Source organism: Drosophila elegans, unplaced genomic scaffold (genome assembly GCF_018152505.1).
Source record: "Drosophila elegans isolate 14027-0461.03 unplaced genomic scaffold, ASM1815250v1 contig_476, whole genome shotgun sequence".
NCBI lineage: Eukaryota > Metazoa > Arthropoda > Insecta > Diptera > Drosophilidae > Drosophila > Drosophila elegans.
In genome coordinates, this window is record NW_024545863.1 from 9,572,073 (window position 1) to 9,591,329 (window position 19,257).

Below are 19,257 nucleotides of genomic sequence, written 5' to 3' on the forward strand. Positions count from 1 at the left end.
AAAGGCTTTTATTAAAAAGAAATTGGTAAAAGATTCAAAAATTAATTATATTGTACATGTTTTTAAAAAACAAAAATCAGTTATTTTTGTTTTTTAGTTAAGTAGACTGTCTGATTTCGAAAATAACACTTTAGATATTTTAAGTTTATGTAAAGTTGTTTACCAGTTCAATGACCATTTTATTTTATATCTGGTGTCTGGCTTACCGATATAGAAATTACAAGAAATCGCTCAAATATGTTTTAAAATAAATATATGTTTGTTTCTACAATGTTTCAAAAGACATATCAGCCTTTCGCGTTCCAGTGGGCGTGGCCACGTTTTAAAATCCCCAGATTTTATAGTTTCCGAGATCTCGACGTTTATACGGACAGTATGTCAGACGGAGAAACAGACGGGCATGGCTAGATCGACTGGGATCCTGACCAATAATTTATACACTTTATGGGGTCAGAAACGCAATTCTTTTATATATATACTCTTTTACTCTACGAGTAACGGTAAACAACAAATGTTCAAACCAAATGTTTAAAAAAATGTTTTTTTCAATATTCAGATAGATACATACTTCAAGAATAAGATCTTAAAATCTGGAAATTTGGAGGTTTTGTGAAAGCGCACAAATTTTCATTAACGATTAACGACCAACATCAAGCCTTCACTTGAATCACAAAAAAAAACAATTTAAAGATTCATTGAACATTTTCCGACATCTGTGTGAAAATTTCTTCCAAATCCCATTATACTTTCCAAAAAAAAAATGTTAGAAACCCCCATTAAGCTATCGCGTGGCAACTGATCAGTATTATTAAGGAAAGTGTTTTTTTTTTGTCTTGGACTATGTCTTTAGCATAAAAAAATTGTTACTTGTATCTTTTAACATTGTGCTTAAATACTAAGATTATTGTAATTTTTTCCAACTCACCTCTTCGTTGGGCGCCAAGACATTGAAGTAGGCCCGCAGCTTGCCGTCGATGCACTTTTGCACGGAGCACTTTTTCAGCTCCATCTCCATGTTGGCCAACGCAGCGCTGAGCTTGGTCTCCAGATCCTCGCGGAGGATCAAACTATGGCCCCGATCGCGCAGCAGGGTGCACGCATCGTCGTACAGCTGGCGAGAGGAGTCGATGACCTCCACCAATTTGGTGCGCAGTGAGGGTCCTTCGAGCAGCTTGCCTTGCGGGTGGATGGACTCGAGGGCTTCACTGGCCCGACAGGCCACCTCGTAGAGATCGTGTTGCAGGGCCGGATGTGAAATGATGAGGAACTTGACCCACTTGACCAACGAGCTTACGGCTTCGATGAAGTTAAGGAGCACGTAGCATTCGCGTTCGGAGATCACCTCGTCCGTGGATATGGCATGTTCCGAGGCTGTGGAGGATGCATCCCTTTGGATGGATATACTGTGCTGGCGCTGCTTCTCCTGCCAGCTCTTCAGTGAGAGCTCCAGACTCCTGTTCCTGCACAGCATCTGCACTCGGTTCTTGTGCAGGATGCGGATCATTCCTGGCGGTTGCAGCCAAGCCTCGCCGTCTACCTGAATGGGTATCTCCTCGTCGCCCAGGATGTTGATCTGCACGCTCTGACACTGGGCAATCCGATGATGTTGCAGGTTGATCAGCCGCGAGGCGGCCATCTGAACGGATCCAAAGACAGCCACCACCTCGAGGACTCTGTCATCAAAACTGGGCGGCAGGAATATGTCGTCCTTCTTACTGCTGCCCCAGAAATTAGTGCCGCCCATGAAGCTGGGTATGTTTAGGATGACGATCCCCTGGAGTTCCGGCAGCGGAATTCTCTGGCCATCGCACTCCAGCTGCACACGTTGCTCCAGATTCTTGCAGGTCTTCTGCAACAGCTGCTTGGATCCCAGTACCCCATACCACATGTAGTTGCGGGCTCGGGAGCGACACTTCTCTGGGTGCTCCTCCCGTTTGTTGTGAAAGTCCAGCGAGATCTTGGCATCGATTCCGATGCCAAAGTAGTTGTTCATAACACACTTCTCATGGTAACCGGCCAGGAGTGTCTCATCCGGATCCATTAGAGGGCTGACAGCGGCGCAGAGGGTATCGGCATTGGCCAAGAGACATTTCGATATGAAGCCACCGCCATTGGCAAGGTCTGAAAATGATGCTTGTTTTGAAATTGTCTAATATAGTAAATTATTAAAGATTCTTACTTGGCCAGTTGGGCAGTCGCACCAATGGATTGATGATGGGCAACTTGCGATTGGTCTCCTCGGTGGGCGTCTTCTCCTTCTCCTTGCCGGCCCTCTCCTCCTTGTCCTTGTCCCCGGCAGCGAAGTGATCGAAGCCGAATAGAGTTGAGCCCATGAACAAGCTCGACTTGGAACCCTTGAGGGTCTGGAGATTCGGAAGTGCTTCGTTCGGCTGCAAGAGAGATGCTGTGATTAGTCGCGGAAACCAAAAACATGGACAAGCCGAGTACGTGTCAAAGAGCAACCGGAAAGTCAGCACTAACTACGAAACAAAGAAACATGTGGATGTGATCGAGTGGGTCTCTGTGTCGGTGAGTGTTCCAGTGTTGGGTGTTGACTTGCAAATACGTCGCAGGGTTGGTAAGTACTTTTCGAGGGACAGCGGAAAGAGAGATACAGAGGCGGAGTAAGTGTTAGTAAGTCAGAGCATCAAGGACAGCATACTACGTAAATTCAACTAAACAATATAAATCATAGAAGGTCGGGCATTAAGCAGAGGCTACTTGTGTCTATTGTTTTCGTTTGTATGTTTGTTAACAGAGTTGTATACTTATTGGAAGCTTTGCAATAATACTACGCAAAAGCTAACTGACGCAGGTGCTGAGGATCTGCAACCGGCACTTTATAATGACGATTTTTACAGATTTTTTTTTGTAAGACCCTTTACAAAATTCAATTTGTTACCTCAATATATTAGTTGGTGCTTCAATTGTTTTTTCTATTGCAGCTATCATATATGTCAGAAATGTGAGTCTCAGACGTCTACAACTAAAAACTCTCATTAGCGATTACAAAATTTATAGAAATTTATTTGCGTTAGAGCTTGCGTGGTTACATTTTTAAATAAACTTACGCTGCGAGAACTTAACTACATCTACATTTGAAATCCTATCTCGAGGATCGGAGTGACAGACGGACAAAGCTATATTGACTCTATTGTAGATTACTTCTACATTTTACATACTTTCAACGAATACATTATACCCATTTCCCCTACATGCAACTAGTATAAAAAAGAAAATACGGTATTGTCCGTAAATACTTGAGCAAATTAAGATTTATTTGTATAAATTCATTTCGGAACCATACATTTTGTTTTTGTAAGGGGTCTGCTTCGGGTAAACCGAAGATTTACGCGAATAGTCGGTAGTTCCAGATATTTTGACTTGCTGGGGAATTTACACATCGAACAAACGAAGGAACGCAGAAACGGTTTGGGGTCGGAACACAGGTTGTGGGGGTGATCCGGTGCACTGGCACTTCGGACCTCGTCCCAGATTTTTGGACTGGCTTACCAGAGGAATCAGCGGCCTGATAAGCGCCAATGTGGCTAGGCGAATATCTGGCTCGGCCACCACAAAGAATCGAACAGTGAACAATCCGTAGCCGCGCTTGGTGGCAATCTTTTGGTTTTTCTTCTAAGAAAATGTATTTAGAATGACTTTGCTTTTAAAAAACTTTTTTGGTTATATCTTTAAAACATTAAGGGCCTCTATACACAGTCTGATTTAATTGTTTTTACTTGTTTTGTTTTATGAACGTAGTACTTCTGCCATGCAGTTGTACTTGAAGTACGAAGTATTTTACAAACTTTGAACTGCGATTAAAGATTCTCTATTTCTCTGTCCATTTATGTTATATGAGTAACTCATTTATTGACTAAAAAATTAAGTGAATTCCATTTTTTTTAATAGCACAAAATGTATTTAATTTCGAAAGTGTGCCTAAAAATGCTTTTCTTGAGGACTATGAGGTTTTAAAAATATTTGTATTTATAAATAACTTGCTTATTCAAATATAATAAGGAAATAAGTTTTGTATTGGATTTCTAGAGACCTCTAAATTGATTGCATTAATCGAAGTTTTGGCTTGACTCTTGACTCGAAGTCATGGTCATTTTTAACATATATCTACAGGGACAAGATAAGAAGCTTTACAATTGGAAGTTGCCAAACTACTGATTCTTAAAACGTAGTTTCATAGTGTGTGAAAGCTAAAGGTATTGTCTGTTGAAAGCGATCCACCTTTGTTTTGGTTTCGGTTTGGAATTTAAGCGATCTGTAATATATAAATCGGAGTTTTGGCTTGTTCTCGAATTTATGTTTGGCGTTATGCTATTTTTATAAAAACGTTAACATTAGACTAAACATTGCCTCTCAGTTTTTCACTACCAAAAAATGTCAAAAACTAAGCAAAGAAATCAGACTGTGTGAACAGGCCCTAACAATATGTAAATAATTTAACTACAACGACATTTTTCAGCTGGATGGTGCCATTGTGTTGAGGAGTTTGAGTGTTGGTTAAGAAGATCCAAATTAAAGCTCATATAGTAAAATGAATTTTGGAATACGTACCAATTGTTTCTGTGCTATTGTAAATCATATACATGGTTTTTATTTGGTTTTATTTTGTATTGGTTTAGAATACTGTTAAATGTTAAAATAAACTAAAAGTAAATAAAAAGTGGAAAATAAAAAAGGAGTACAAACCAGTTGAAACACCATGTAGGGTATTATAGTGAATGGTAAAACTTGATACCTTTGGCTATTGTTTTTAAATAAAAGAAACGTTAAACTTGCTTACTATACTATGTTTGCCAACATATACCTACAAACCAAACGTCTATTTGTTAAATTAAAAGCTCGAAAGGTTTAAAAATAAATAAATATTGTGTAAGCTGCAAAACAAAAATACGTGTGTACCTGGAACCGAATCCAGATTTTTTACAAAACTCCTTGGTGGTTGGAATTGACTGTGATTTACTTGTACGAACCATTACCTACAATCACTGTGGTTAGTGTGTGGCTGTATGAGAGCTGCATTCTGCACTTGCATTTGCATTTGACACCAATTGCTCGCCTGACACAATCAAAACTTAAGGACTTCGAAATTGCCGACGATTTGGTGCCAGCTTGGACTTAACATATCGCAGGCATTTAGTTAAAGTAGCACAACTCAAAAATTTTAAGTGATTTAAGCTTAAAAGAAATTACTTTTTTCAGCCTGTACCATATTGGAAAAATGGTGATTTAGATATTATATAAAAATTTAAAATATTATTATCTACTGATCTTTTTTAACTTTATGACAATATTGAATCCAACCAGGAAGTTCTGAGCTTCATATTTTGTATTTGTCTCATTATTTTATATTAAGAAGCCTTTAAATTGTATTCAGAATATAAAGTAATTCATTACTCACAAGTTTCTATTATAAGACACTATTCAATAATTTCGACTGCCTATGTCAAAAATATGTTCTTTTCATTTCAGCGTGCTGTGCCACTTTGGCTAAATGTGAGCAAAACGGGGTACTAGTTGTAGAGAGATGGTAACACAACGTGGCCTGCACGTGAACTCACCTTGAAGAGGCTGCCGCAGCTGATCCTGCGACTAGCGGCCGGCGAGCTGCTGAGGAAGCGGGCGTGCTCCGGGTCCAGGGCCAGCTGGTTGGGATTAAAGCCCGAGTGTCGGCGATCCTTGTCCTTGTCGAACTCGCGGACTGCCAGCCCAGGGGCGTGGCTGGAGTGGCGCCTGATTTCTGAGGCGTTCATGGCTCGCACGCCCAGCAATCCGGAGCAGGCCATGGACACGGCCGTTGCTCCGCCGGAGGAGCCCGGCAGGAGCGAAACCGTGGGCTTCACGGAGTCGCCGCGCAACGGCGTCGGCGGCCTCACAACAACACTTATCTGTGGATAGTTGGGATTTACATCATCAAAGGATTCTTTCTTACACGACTCATCAAAAGTAATGCGCTTTACATCATGTCCATGGCCCGATTTCTTCGTGGGCGATGTCGACGTGGTCAAGATCGTATTCACCTTCATGCTGCTGTTGACGTTGCGCACAGCGGCATCAACGTCTTGTATTTCAATTTTGATGGCCGTCTGCGTGGACAGCTCATCCTCGCTGGTGGTGGCCAGTGAACTGGCCACATTATTCGTTGGCGTTTGTTGGGCGTCGGGGTCATCACAATTGTGGCCGGCGCTTCGTTGTTGTTCTAGCATTAGCTGCTGTTGAGATACGATTTCAGTGGTTGTAGTGGGATTTGGTTTTTTCAGTGAGATACGCTTTTTGGGACGCTTCATCGGGAGCAGGATTATAATTAGTAGTCGATGGTTTTTGTACATTGCAGGGTTGGTTTTTGTTTGATTTGGTTAGTTCGATTTTGGACGGGTTAATATTTTGTTAGATGTTGGTTGAATCGATTGAACAGCCGAAAACGAAAAGTTGAAGAAAAAAGCAGACGTAGAGCAAACAACAAAGAGTTTACCATAAGTTGCCATATTTCAGCACTGCCGACAACCATACGAAACAACTCTACATACGCTCTATTTACACAAACTAGACATACATCTAACCCAACCTGATTGCTAAAGATACCTACCTTGAAACTCTGTCGCGCTATATCGTTACCTTCAACGAACTGCGCCAGACTACAGTAGCGCGGTGGTTCCCGCATTTTTTGGTCGTCACATCGATTGTCAATCTCGAAAACGATATTTTCGAATCCGAACTGCTGCGGATTGTCATCGCTATCCATACGCGCCAATCGTGCCATTCTCGGCGGAGAGGAGTTACGCCTTCGCGGATGGGGGTGGGCCCGGCTCAAGGCGCCTAACGACTTTTTTCGGGGGGGTTTCGGTGGCCCCGCGTTCTCCGAGCAGAGAGTGGTTGTGTCGTCGGTCAGGGTATTATCCTGCAGGGCATAGGTTATGTCGTGGCCTAGTACAGAGCTAATGTCGTCCATGATGCTCTCGCCAGGCATGGCCTCCGTCTCATCACTTGTCTCCGGAGAGTCGATGTGGGTGAAGTTGCTGGCATCCATGTTCTGTGTGAGGTGGAAAAAAGTTTTGATGGAGGAAACAAATTCGTATAATATAATTGGCGCCCCCGGAGTGATCTATGTTCTTGGCTCGAGAATTTTACCGTGCGAATAAGTTTCTATATGTTGTTTACGCCATTTGTTTAATGTTTATTAAAAAAAAATACAAAAAGTAGAAACGAGAAACGTGTTTTAGTCTGTCAACGTCATCACATACAAACATCTTCTTATCTTATATTATATCTTGCACTGTTGTAATCAATTTGCTAATACTATTAATAAACAATTTAATGTTGATCGCCATCGGTGCATTATGGAAGACTTTCTTTCGCCGATTGTAAGAGATTTGACATCGACGACATATGGTTCCAGCGCATTCTTAGCCAACGAAAGCCGATCTTTTGCGCGGTACGGTCGAAAATCAGATAATCTGCCCCAGAGGCGATGTAAACTGTGGGGTGTCGTCAAGGATAATTGCTATGCCAACCATCCAGATACGATTGACGACCTACACCACGAGATTGAAGTTGCCATTGAGGACATTGAAGATCATACCAGGCGGTCATATGAATGAAATGATCTTCCACAAATAAACCGCTTTTCCAAAAAATACATATTTTTAAAATATCCACCCATTTTGTTTTTATAGCCATTTTAAAACACAACCATGGCCCATCCTGTCGTCAGAACGTAAAATATGAGATTGTTACAATTGCTTACCTGGATAATATCACCCACGGTTTGTCCTGCTTCGTGCTTGTCGAATATTTCGGAAGCCACGCTGCACTCTTCATTGCTAATGGCCGAAAGAACATCGCTGGCCTCGCCACCCAGATCGTCAGAAGAGGATTGCTCCTGTGAAAATCAAATTTGGTTAGGTTATCATCATAGGGATGGAGCAATTCGAAAAATGAGACACGTACGGTGATGGTCTGTGCATCGGTATCAATGATTGTTATACTGGCGCTTGTGTATACATTTTGGGAGTTGGGGGTAACGACAACGCCGGGTACCTGCAGGTTACAAGTGTGTACCAGTTTCTCGGTGGGCACGCTGTCCTCCTTTTCCACATTCTTGTCCTTCGTGGCATTTTCCACATTTTCCACATTTTCGTCTTTCTCCTTCTCCTTCTCTCTGTCTTTGTCCATTTCACGGGTCATGTAGTAGGTACGTTCGAAGACCTCGTGCGGTCGATAGTCAGATAGGGGATCCACGATCGGCTCACCCGTGTGTATGGGAACCCGCAGGAAGTCCACTTTGCGCTCGGTGGGCGTGTTACCGCCACCATCGCTGCTGGGTGACAGACGATTACCAGCATCATCGATATTGGCTCCACCAGTCAGGGACATGCGACTCCTTCGGTATATGGTCTCCCCATTGACACCCTCCTCGATCTCCTGGATCACCTCCACTCCAGAGCTCCTGCGGCTATCCGCAAATTGACGCGGAGCAGGCAGATTGATGCTGTTAAAGAAGCTCTCGTCCACGGAATCTCGTCGTGTATCGGGCAGCGGAGATATGCAGGTAAGTCGGGAGGTTTCCATGGTGGGGGAGATAATGTTGATGGGTGGGATTATTGGCAAAGGAGAGGTGCAGGGCGTTGATTCCCCGGAAGTGTTAGTGGGTAGCTTCAGTGCCTCAAATGGTGTGATCGAGAGCTTGCGCTGGTAGCGTTTGGGACGCCCCGGCTCCGAGTGCTCCACAACATTGTAGATGGCCCGCTTGACACTGTTGGCACGACACTGGAGTGCCTCCTTCTCGCTGGAGCGAAGCGACCGACTGTTCCTGCGCTCCTTTGTGTTAATCTGGTCTTTCTCCGTCTTTTCAATTGATATGTTCGGGTTGCTTTGGGACCGGAAATTAAATTACATTTTGTTCTTTTTAGCTAAGGTCATTAAAAAATGTCAGTATAATTATAATTATAATGAGATGCCAATGAACATTCAATTTGAGAAAAATCGTTGAAAAGTGTGTAACAGGAAGAAGGAGTGTTTCCGACCTTGTAAGTTCTCAGAATAACTAGCCGAATCGATGTTCGGAAACTATAAGTGCTAGAGTTAGATAGATAGCAAAATCTAGTTGTGCCTACGGGGAGCAAGATTATTTCAAAACTTGGCCACCCAAAAATCGAAAAACTCTGTAGAGAAATCGTATAAACTCCTTCTATATCAACAAAACAAAAGCAATGTTTCAAATCGATTTATTATTACTTTTTGGAAAGTTTTATGCAGATAGCTTTGAAACTGAGAGACTAGTTTGCGGAGAAACGAACGGACAGACGGACATGGCTAGATCGACTCTCCTAGTGATATTGATCAAGAATATATATACTTTAAAGGGTCGGAAACGTCTCATACACTGCGTTACAAACTTCTTACTAAAATTTTAATACCCTCTGCAAAAGTATAAAAAATAAGTATTTTTATAACAAGGAAATATGTTGAAGCACAGTCCCAGAATCATTAAGATAGATCGAACCAATCAGAAGTTGTAAAATAAAGAGTATGATAAGTGATATTTTTTTAAAAATGTGATTAAAGTTGACTTCCGTAAAATTTCGAAATTCTCAAAACCGGCCCAAACGTATTTTTTGTTGTTGTTGTGAACCCCAATAGCCAAAAAGTTGTACGAAAATCGGACCCTTCACGGAGTTTGTGTATGAAGTAGTCGCACCTCACTTGTGTGAATTATTTGCACCCATCAGTGTCGCTCCTCTGTAGCTGCTAGACAGATGGCGCCACCCTACCAACTATTTTCTTTTGGAATACTTATTTTTAAAACTTTTTAGCTGAGTAAAGTGACTATAGCGCTTTTTAAACTACAATGGCAAAGTGGGAACTATTCTTCTTTTTGGTCTTTTTCCGTGTAAAGTAACTTAAGATTACGTTAGATTAACTCACAGCAGAGAGGCACTTGATCCTGGTGTCACCGGAATACTTCTTGAAATGAGACTCCTGATGGTGGCTATCAAATCGTCTCCGCTGTGTGCGCCGATCTCCTCCTCCTGCAGTGCGTCCAGCAGCATGTTCAGTTTCTGCTTGAGGATATCGCACTTGACGGCCAGCTGTTCATCATCTTTGTGGTGTTCCGAGATGCGGCAGACCAAATCGTCAACGGTGTCGCAGAGATTTCGCGTGGAGCTGATTAGGGTCTGGGTGTCATTGGTTTCCACTATGAAGCGCAAGTGGTGGTTGGCCGATGTCACCATGCCAGTGAGCATCGCCTCCTGCTCGGTGCTGATCGACATCTTCGGCGTTTTAGGCACGGGTATGGCCTTTTCAAAGACCATGATGCTCCAGCGGTCCAGCATCTTGGTGCTGGCCGACTCGTAGCGCTCCAGGATCTGCGGCAGGTGGGTGTCGTCGTCGCAGCTAGAGCCCCATCCTAAAACCCTGGCCAGATCGTTGCCAGTGCCCAATGGCATCACTGCCACCTGACATTGTTTCTGTTGATGCCGAGGAGAAATATAGAAAAAGGATTGTATCAGTTCTTGTTCTTCTCATAAAAAAACAATTAAAATCAAAATAATATTTAATGTTTTCTTTTTTTTTAAGTTGGTTCAGAACTAACATGCATGTTAAAGCGATCGATTTCGCTGAGCACCCAGCCCACGGATCCGTCACCCGAGCAGACCAAAATACGGAACATCTCAAAGTGCCTGAAGAGCCTCAATCCCAGGCTCGGACCCGTGGAGATGAGATCGAAGACCTGGGCTGGGTTCAGCAACTGCTTGAAGCGCCGCAGGAACTTTACTCCCTGATTATCCCCGGACTTGGAGTTCACAAAGACCAGCAGGGGCGAGAAGTTGCCCTTGGGACTGGCCACATCCCAGGCGTCGTCGGTGCTGATGGAATGGACACTGGTGGGGGGAACGACGGACAGCTTGGCGGGTCCGATTGGACAGGCCACCGCCATCTGGGGGCGACAGGCCACGTGGACGGTGGCTCGACACCAGAGGCACCGCCAGTCCTGGAGCCTCAGCACCGATCCGCAGGTCTTCTTGCAGACAGAGCACATGGAGGACACCGGCAGGTTGCCCTCCATCCACTGGTGCGGCATGATGATTCCATCCGCTTGCTCGATGATGTCCTTGCCCACACTCGCCAGCGTTGTCCACTTGCAATTGGCGATCGACTTGGCCGCGCACCGCTTGTGCACCTTGCACTTGCACACCTCGCAGCTGAGTCCGTGCGACGTCACGCCGGACAGGGCGTCCCGGCACACATTGCAGTAGGTAGGGCGGGCGTGGGAGGTGGCGTACCAGTGGTGGTGGTTGGACAGGATGTCGTGCTGCTCGATCAGGAAGCTGTCGCCACGCGGCCTCTGCGGCGCCGTGGCCGTCTTCAGGCTGCCCAACCAGTCCTCCATTTCGCGGCGGGACTCGGCGCAGAGCACCAAGGAGCGAGTGGGAGTGATTATCTACGGGAGAATAGAAAATTGCGGTGTAATTATTTTGTCTGGAATTAAGCCCAGAGTAAGTAGAAAGTACATTTTTCCTTAAGTCAAGGAATTTTCTTTTCTGAGGGTATATAAAACTGAAAATCTAATTGGAAGATGAACACAATTTAAGGAAATCAATTGGTTTGGCAGAAATTGCGTTGGAAATGTAATAGAAAAAGTTTGAAAACTGTATGTTTTGGGGACGGTGGGACAGAGTGTCCCAGCTTGGTGTGATCTTGGCTTTAATCACGAACAAAAAGTATTTCCAAAAATTTAGAAAATTTCACTTTGGCTGTTTAATTTTTAAAATTTAAACCCTTTTGCTTAAGCGTTTTAAAATATAAAGAAACAAATAGAACCGATAGAAAGCGTCTCTCGGCAGAAAGATGAATTTAAGCCGTGAAACCGGTTAAATTAAGTAGTCAAGAATACATCGATAAACTAACAAGCACCATTCTTTAGCACTGTAAAAAAATGGTACAATGAGTTTTCTCGTGGTAGCTGGTAGCTCAGCGACGAACTCCGTGAGGGCTGTGCAAAATCTGATGAAGAAAGATCGTCATGTGACATACCGTGAAAAAGATCCTTGGGCATAAGTATGGTCTTGATCACATGGGTGTAAAAAAGGTGTGTTTCAGTTGGAACCCCCATAATTAAACAAAACCAAAATAAGGCGTGTGTCGATTGGTGTAACATTACAAAGGGAATTACAAAGGGAATTATAATTAAGGCAATCCTATAGGAAGTGAAAGCGTTATAAGACTGATAGTTAAGAGTTAAAAGATTTAGAGTTAAAAATTTGAGACATGTTCGACCTCACTTTTTGTGATGTGTGTGTGTGTTTCGGTCATATCTATCGGTAGACACAATAACTTTTAAAATCGGGGTTTCATTTTAGAAGTGATTGAATTAGAAGGTCCTCTGCCGCTGCTAACACTCTCCTTTGCTTATTAGATATGACCCTGGAAATCGCTTATGTAGAGAAACAGAACGAAAGAACTCTTAACTTCTAGTGTCGGCAATGCAGTTCGACAGATGGCGCCACATAGATCCCGATTACTTTGTGGCGAAATATTTCGTTTGAACTTTGTTAGCTGAGTAACGGGTATTCAATAGTCGGGAAACTGGACTTTATCGTTCTTCCTTGTTTGTTCCTTGATACGATGAGCTTTTGTACAGATGAGGAATTATTGTTAAACTTTGTCCATTATGACTGGGTAATTTTGTTGCTGAACTAATTTGGTCTTAACCCGCAACTGGAAAATGTGTACATGTGCAGGCCCAAACCGCGGACTGCTTATTAGTTGTGTAATCAAATGAAGTTTGGTTATGTATTTTAGTAACCTCATTAATATGCTAATGTGGTTCATGTTAATGATAATACGCAGACAGCTAAGCCAGTCGAAGGTTTTGGGTCATGTGCCAAGCCCGTAAACAGGCCATATCGCTGTATAAGCCCGTTCAACTGGCCACAACCCACCAACACACAACCCACTAACACACAACCCACCAACACACAACCCACCAACACACAACCCACCAACACACAATCCACCAACACACAACCCACCAGCACACAACCCGACCTTTCAAAAAACTAATATTTCCGACCATTTGAGTTACCATAGAGGATTATGATTCGGATGCTCTGTTGTTCGAAGTAAGCCTCGCCTTATTTATGGGCCACATGTGCTTCAATGGAAGGACTTTTACCAGATTTTCTTTAATTTTGTTAGCTTTCAATGTTACATGGTATTGTATTGACTTATTGAACTAGCAAAGTGTCTAGGCAAGGTAAACTAATGACTTTGTTTTTAACATCAATTCGAATTCTTGGGCTTAATGAGATTTTCCAATTAACTCTCTCCCCTAAGTAAGGCTAGATGACTCTTATAAATCAAGCATTCCAGGAAGAAACTCATGACAGCCGGGTTGTGCGAGTGCAGTCGACTCAGTTGACAATGGCCAGTTGGCATGTCAATGTCATGAGCTGACACCACTCCTGACCTGCAAAGGGGGTGAATATGTCATGAGCCGCAAAATGTGCGGTTTGTGGGGACAGCCAAGTAGACTCGAGCCAATCGTCTCTACGCAGAAGTGGCGAAATCTCTTGGCCACAAGGCAGACATGACCTGGCAGTAATTTCATCAAAAAACAGTGCTGGGAAAACGAATTACTCAGGGGCAGCCAAACAAACTACCTCACTAATTGCATTTCAAACGCATTAATTGCGCACCAGGTTGATGGGCCAGAATTTCCAATCAAAAGAATCAAGCTTGTCCTGTTTGCACAGTCAATGCCGTTGAAATTAATGTGCAACCGCAACCACAAAGTCATCGCCACCATCACTATCCATCCTGGCACTCATTCCTGACCCATGGGCTCTTCCTGTATTTCAATTAGCCTAATGTGCAATGGTTAACTGCTTCCCAATGCGCGTGCCCTTCGGAGTGCCGATGGGAAGTTGGGGATTTCCCTGCTCCCGACTGACATTGACGTCTGCAACATGGATTTGCTTTTAAGCGTAAATCCGGGGCGTGCGGTTAGTTTGTCAACGCCCTCCGCGAACTGCCGCTTGGCCGGAAATTGTGGGAACTGAAGCTTTTATAAACTGCACTCAGTTTTTTGTTCGATTGAACATTGAAATTGGTTTATTAGTTTACTGTTTTCTTAAATAGTTTTTCACGGAAGTTCAAAAAAATTGTATTACTTGCCTCAAAAAAACTGTGAATTATTTGCATTTTAATAAACCTCGAAATGACTTGAAACTGTCATAATCGTATGCCCCTTGATGAAAACCTCATTCATCTGCTAAATTCGAGTTCTCTGACTTTTCTAGAGCTACAAAAGAATTTTGTTCTCAGGATCAGTATCCTTGCCACAGGGTCGATATTTTGATCTCTGGATCCAGATCCTTTTCTCAGGACCGCCATCTTGAACTCAGAATCTGAATTACAGTCCCAGGATCCGGATCTTATACAAAACTATTTATTTATTATTACATTCCATTACAATCCTTCTGTTATATTATGTAATCCTCCTTAAAAAATATCAATTATACCAAAAAAAAAAACAAATAGATTTCAGAAAATCGCACGTGATTTTAAAACGCTATAGAATAAATAATATTTTTTTGCTTGTCAGAAAACTTGCCATTAAGAGACTAAACCAGTGTAACCCACGAATAAAAACAATTTTTAGATTTTTTATTATGTCTTAAAATATTTTACACATAATAAGGTAAGTTTTCAACTTTAACGGAAGGTTTTTGTCTTACAGAAATAATGAGAAACAACGGGTTTATGGCCGAGGCTACATCTACTGACATGATTTCGGTCGAATGAGTGGCTGAAAGCGAAAAATTCAAAAAGATTATGAAAGATAAAAAATGGTCGTTTGAGTTCTGTTAGTCCAGAAGTTTGTAGATCATTGTGTATGACCCATTTAAGATGATTAAGTGTTAATTTGAAACCCATCGGTCTTCTTTGGCGTGGTCTAACTGGTATATGGCCGGTCCGGCCATTAAACTTTTGAGCAGGAGACCAAGACTTCAAATTCTTGTCGTTGAAAGATCCATAATTTTAATTAAAACAGAAAACTTTTTCATTTTTTTTATGGTTATTTGCCCTCCATTTAAGAAAATCGAATATGGCAAATTTCTTGAGTCAAGGGCTATGTTTTTTCTGGGTATACTGTCTGTAATTTTCAGAAAGATTGGTCAAAATGGTGAAAAAATTTAAAATTAGTGAAGCAGTGCCAGTCGTCGCTGTGTGCCAACGCAGCAAGAGTTTGGCTCGCTAAGCTCAAGCCTGTGGAAATATTAAGTGAATGCCAATCGTAATGACGACCAATGTCATTATCACTTTTTGCCCATTGACCTGCTGCTTATTGGCGTTACAGTTTCTATTGGCGAGCTAAGTGTTGGGTGTGTTTTCCAAGCCTTGGGAAGGCCGCTTTGCTCCTGGTGATTGCCATTCTCGTTTTGAGCGACACTTTTTCTGAATTGGTTTTTTTTTGCTGATGGATTCCAGCTCGTTTGTTAAGCTTAAAAATGTCAGCTGTGTCATTGAGATGAGAGCTCATCTTGACATGTTAGCTCTCATACTTTTTTTGACATTCAGAACTCACCGCTGTTTCTTCTGAACCAATTAACCTTTCCAAAGGGCTTATATGCAGACCTTTTAGCGTAAACGATAGCTTTCGATCGGCATACAACTCGTTCCGTTGAGTAAAAGTAAAGTTAAACAAATTTATTAATGTGCGACTTAAGCTCAAAGAAGTTTTGTACTTAAAATATCTAGTTGAAATTCAGGATATAGTAAAAGCTTTTAGATACATTATATCGTTGCCCTTTAAAATACCCTTATTTCAGGATATTTAAGTTAAGCTGTCCCATCCACTCTAAATCAACATTTCATCAATGACACACAGACTGAGGTACCTCTGGCCATCCACCAATCAGCGGACAAAGCCAATCTGCAGTGTAATAAATTCCTGTTTGCCAGTGCAAGTTCTTTTGTTGACCCGTTCGCGGTGTAGATTTGCAATTTTTCGCTCCTCCAACGCTGTGAGTTACCACTTGTGGAAAAATAGAACCGTAAAGCAGGACACACAGGGATATAAAATGACACAGACAGATGTCGCTTGCTATCCTGCTCCGCAGGGATCTGGAAATGTGCTGACGGTTTACTATTCCAACAGGATGCATCGCAAAATTATTCAATACTTCATAAAAATCAATAAAACGTTGTGACTCTTGATATGCAAAATGACGGGAGCGGGTGTTCTTTAACGAATGCGAATCTGTTGATTTTACTAGCCACTGACACTATACTTTGTGGTATTCTACAAATAATATGAGTTTCTATTGCAATTATATGGTATAGTCCGCCGATTTTGATAGGCCGTAATTTTGAAATATTAGGCTTGCACTTTCAAGAATATTAAAAAATATATAAAAGAAAGGTAACTTCGGCAAGCAGAAGTTTATATATCCTTGCAGCTTATCCAAAATTAATCAAAACAAGAAAGGAAGCAAACTTCGGCATGACGAAGTTCGTATACTCTTGCAGCTATAGCAAAAATTAAATATTCTTGAAAACATTAAAATTATGATTTTTATATTTATTAATCATTTATAATCATTCAATTAATCATTCTGTGCTTGTCTTTAGTAAAAGGGGCTAATGTTCCAAGAAAGCCAATTTTGTTAGAATTTGTCACTCCAAAGACGTTTCATTTTTAAACAATAATTTATTATATCAGACGTTTTTGTACAAATTGAATTTAAGAAAAGTACCAACACTACCTAAGCCAAGAAAACACCGTGGACATTTTTAATAACAGTCCTACATGAACTAAACCATTTCAATGTCTTGTTAGACACATCAGGCTTCCTTGGCTGACAAATTATAATTTATTTATTTTTATGTCTAAATATTATGAGCTCCTGGCCTCAGGAAAAGTAAAAGTTCAAGGTCAAGTGACAGACTTGCTGCTGACTGAGTAGCAATTACCTGAAACTGGGCTTGCACCATTGGAAAACAAATGTGGAAGAGCACCCCAGGGTTGGTCCAGATGAACTAAAAACGAATAATCCGCTGCTTTTTGAGCTTTCGTTTATTTTCCTTTTGAAGATGCTTTTTAGTAACCAAGCTTACATTTTGTAATCTTTGTTCTAACAGGAATGATAAACAACAGAGAAATGACCTTGAGGAAATATTGGTGGAATAGCGGAAGTTTTCCAATTAGTTTAAAAAAGTTAAAAATCTCTTGTCTGGCATTCATATATAGACAAAACAGTTTCCACGAGCTTTTGAGAAAGGCGCAAAGTGAAGGGCAATCCTTAAATAACCCAATACATTATTAAATCACTTCGTTGACTTTCTGCAGAATAGCACAAATATTAGGGCAATGTCACATGACATTTAAGAAGTTAGCAATCCTCCAGCTCTGACCTTAAAACTTTAAATTGGGACACCGAAAGTTTTCAGAGATCCCAATCAGGGCTTAACCCAATCAAACAATTAGACTATTGTTGATTTAACCAACGTTGACATTTGCAAAGGAACAACCAAATTCCAGTGCCGGTATACTCAATTATGGAAATATTTGACGTTGTGGAATAATTTTATTAACTGCTGTTATATAATATATTATATATATATATATTATATATATTTAAGAGAATATTTGTTAAGTTTTAGAATAGGCGACGAAAGTATCTTTATTTTTAAAATAATCTTTGAAGCAGAACAATTAAATTTGTTAAATTTTCAAGGAAAGTGAAGGAAAAGCCTAAATTGCGCAATAACAGAAGTCAAACCTCATCTTGCATAATTGATGGCGAGTTCCTCGAAATATGTGTGCGGTGAAGGCAATCAATCAGCTTGATTGCTATTACAAATTCTCAGAAACGACGTTTGGCGGGGGCACTTGAAAATTGCGCGCTAAGTGAAGTACGAAAATTATAGCTGTCACGATTGATTGCACTTTGTAGTCGATATTTGAATAGTTTGAGGTCCTCAATGGCGTGGCAATTCGTTGGCGTTAATTAGTCTCCCAGTGGATTACTTGCAAATGCACTTAGCCTAGACCATTCAATGCATGAGCTTATGTAATTCGAGAATAGCAAAATAATTAACCATCTGAGCCCATATCGATTTCATATTTGATTGAAGATTGAGTGGGCAAAAGTTACTTACAAAAAGGTCTGCCAACTGGAAGAATAATATTTCAAATGATTAAAGTGAATACGAAAATGGACCTCATCTTGCTTGGAGTCTATCGCAATCGATATAAAATCTCACGTTGTTTTGCAGCCATGCAATCTGTAAACAACACTTTTCATCACACCGAGTACTACTTATATTGACAATCGGTTTAGCCCACAAAACACTTACAGCACAAGGTCTTAGTAAACCTGTTCTGTCATTGTTTATTCGTTACTGAAAAGTTGCAGGGCACGTGGCCGCAAGTAAGTTGGCGCTTACGTGCCCCAAGTTCAAGAAGTTCACGTTTTGAAAAAAAATAATGCGTTCATATAAGAGGTAAGCCAATTGGGTCCCTTCAAATCTAAAAATATTATTTGTTTTTTGTATTTTTTTTAATAGCACAGCTTACCCATATTAGTTGTCATCACATTTACAGGCAGAATGTAAGCATCCACCGTAAAATCATGGGTAGTAAAGGGTTTGAAAATATTTAAGTAATTGTGTTAAGCGTGATCTTCACAAATAGAGTTTTTTTTTTGCTTTATGGACATGGGGTACATGATTAAAAAAACTCAGTCAAGAGTGGAAAAATGAACCAGACTCTTATTTTTTTTGCCATATCTGTGCACACATTTTTGAAGTCTTACAATGACAAACATGATCCTTGTGCACTGTTGTGCATCAAGATTGATGGAAACTTTTCATGGTTTTTTCACGGGAAATTGGTTTTCCCACAAAAGTGTTTTCCTATACGTGTCTTTATTGAATTTTCCGCTCATTGGCTTATTTGCTGGTATATTTTCGTGACGCTGACGATTGCATCGATGGTTCGTTTCTGTTTGCGGTTTATAGTGCCGTGGACATTGTTGACGGGCACTCGCAGCCTTGTGAGTACATTGCATTTGGCATGCCTCGCGGTCTGTGGGCGGTACTTGTTAATACCGAATTGAAACGCTTGTTTTTGCAAAACAAAAAATCTCTTTACTTACTGTTTCTGAATTTAATAAAAAAAAATTTAACAAGGTCCAACATGTTTAACAAGCTTTGAGTATTTTCATCCCC

The 19,257-nt window shown here is 41.3% G+C and overlaps 1 protein-coding gene across 11 annotated transcripts in view; it reads right to left on the reverse strand.

Moving 5' to 3' along the window:
- The window catches only part of LOC108141085 (diacylglycerol kinase eta), a 55,308-nt gene that overhangs the window by 2,639 nt on the left and 33,412 nt on the right, over positions 1 to 19,257 (reverse strand). For 5 of the 11 annotated variants that reach the window (XM_041709216.1, XM_017264260.2, XM_017264266.2 and 2 more), the window contains 8 exons: positions 10,613 to 11,461; positions 9,943 to 10,487; positions 7,966 to 8,887; positions 7,763 to 7,897; positions 6,605 to 7,048; positions 5,580 to 6,299; positions 2,180 to 2,390; positions 926 to 2,121 (listed from right to left, as the gene is read on the reverse strand). In XM_041709216.1, coding sequence (XP_041565150.1) covers positions 926 to 2,121; positions 2,180 to 2,390; positions 5,580 to 6,299; positions 6,605 to 7,048; positions 7,763 to 7,897; positions 7,966 to 8,887; positions 9,943 to 10,487; positions 10,613 to 11,461 — 5,022 coding nt within the window. Of the gene's footprint in view, positions 1 to 925; positions 2,122 to 2,179; positions 2,391 to 3,513; positions 3,637 to 5,579; positions 6,300 to 6,604; positions 7,049 to 7,762; positions 7,898 to 7,965; positions 8,888 to 9,942; positions 10,488 to 10,612; positions 11,462 to 11,531; positions 11,575 to 19,257 lie in introns of those variants that run through there. The other 6 variants (XM_017264267.2, XM_017264263.2, XM_017264265.2 and 3 more) reach the window with 6 other exon arrangements.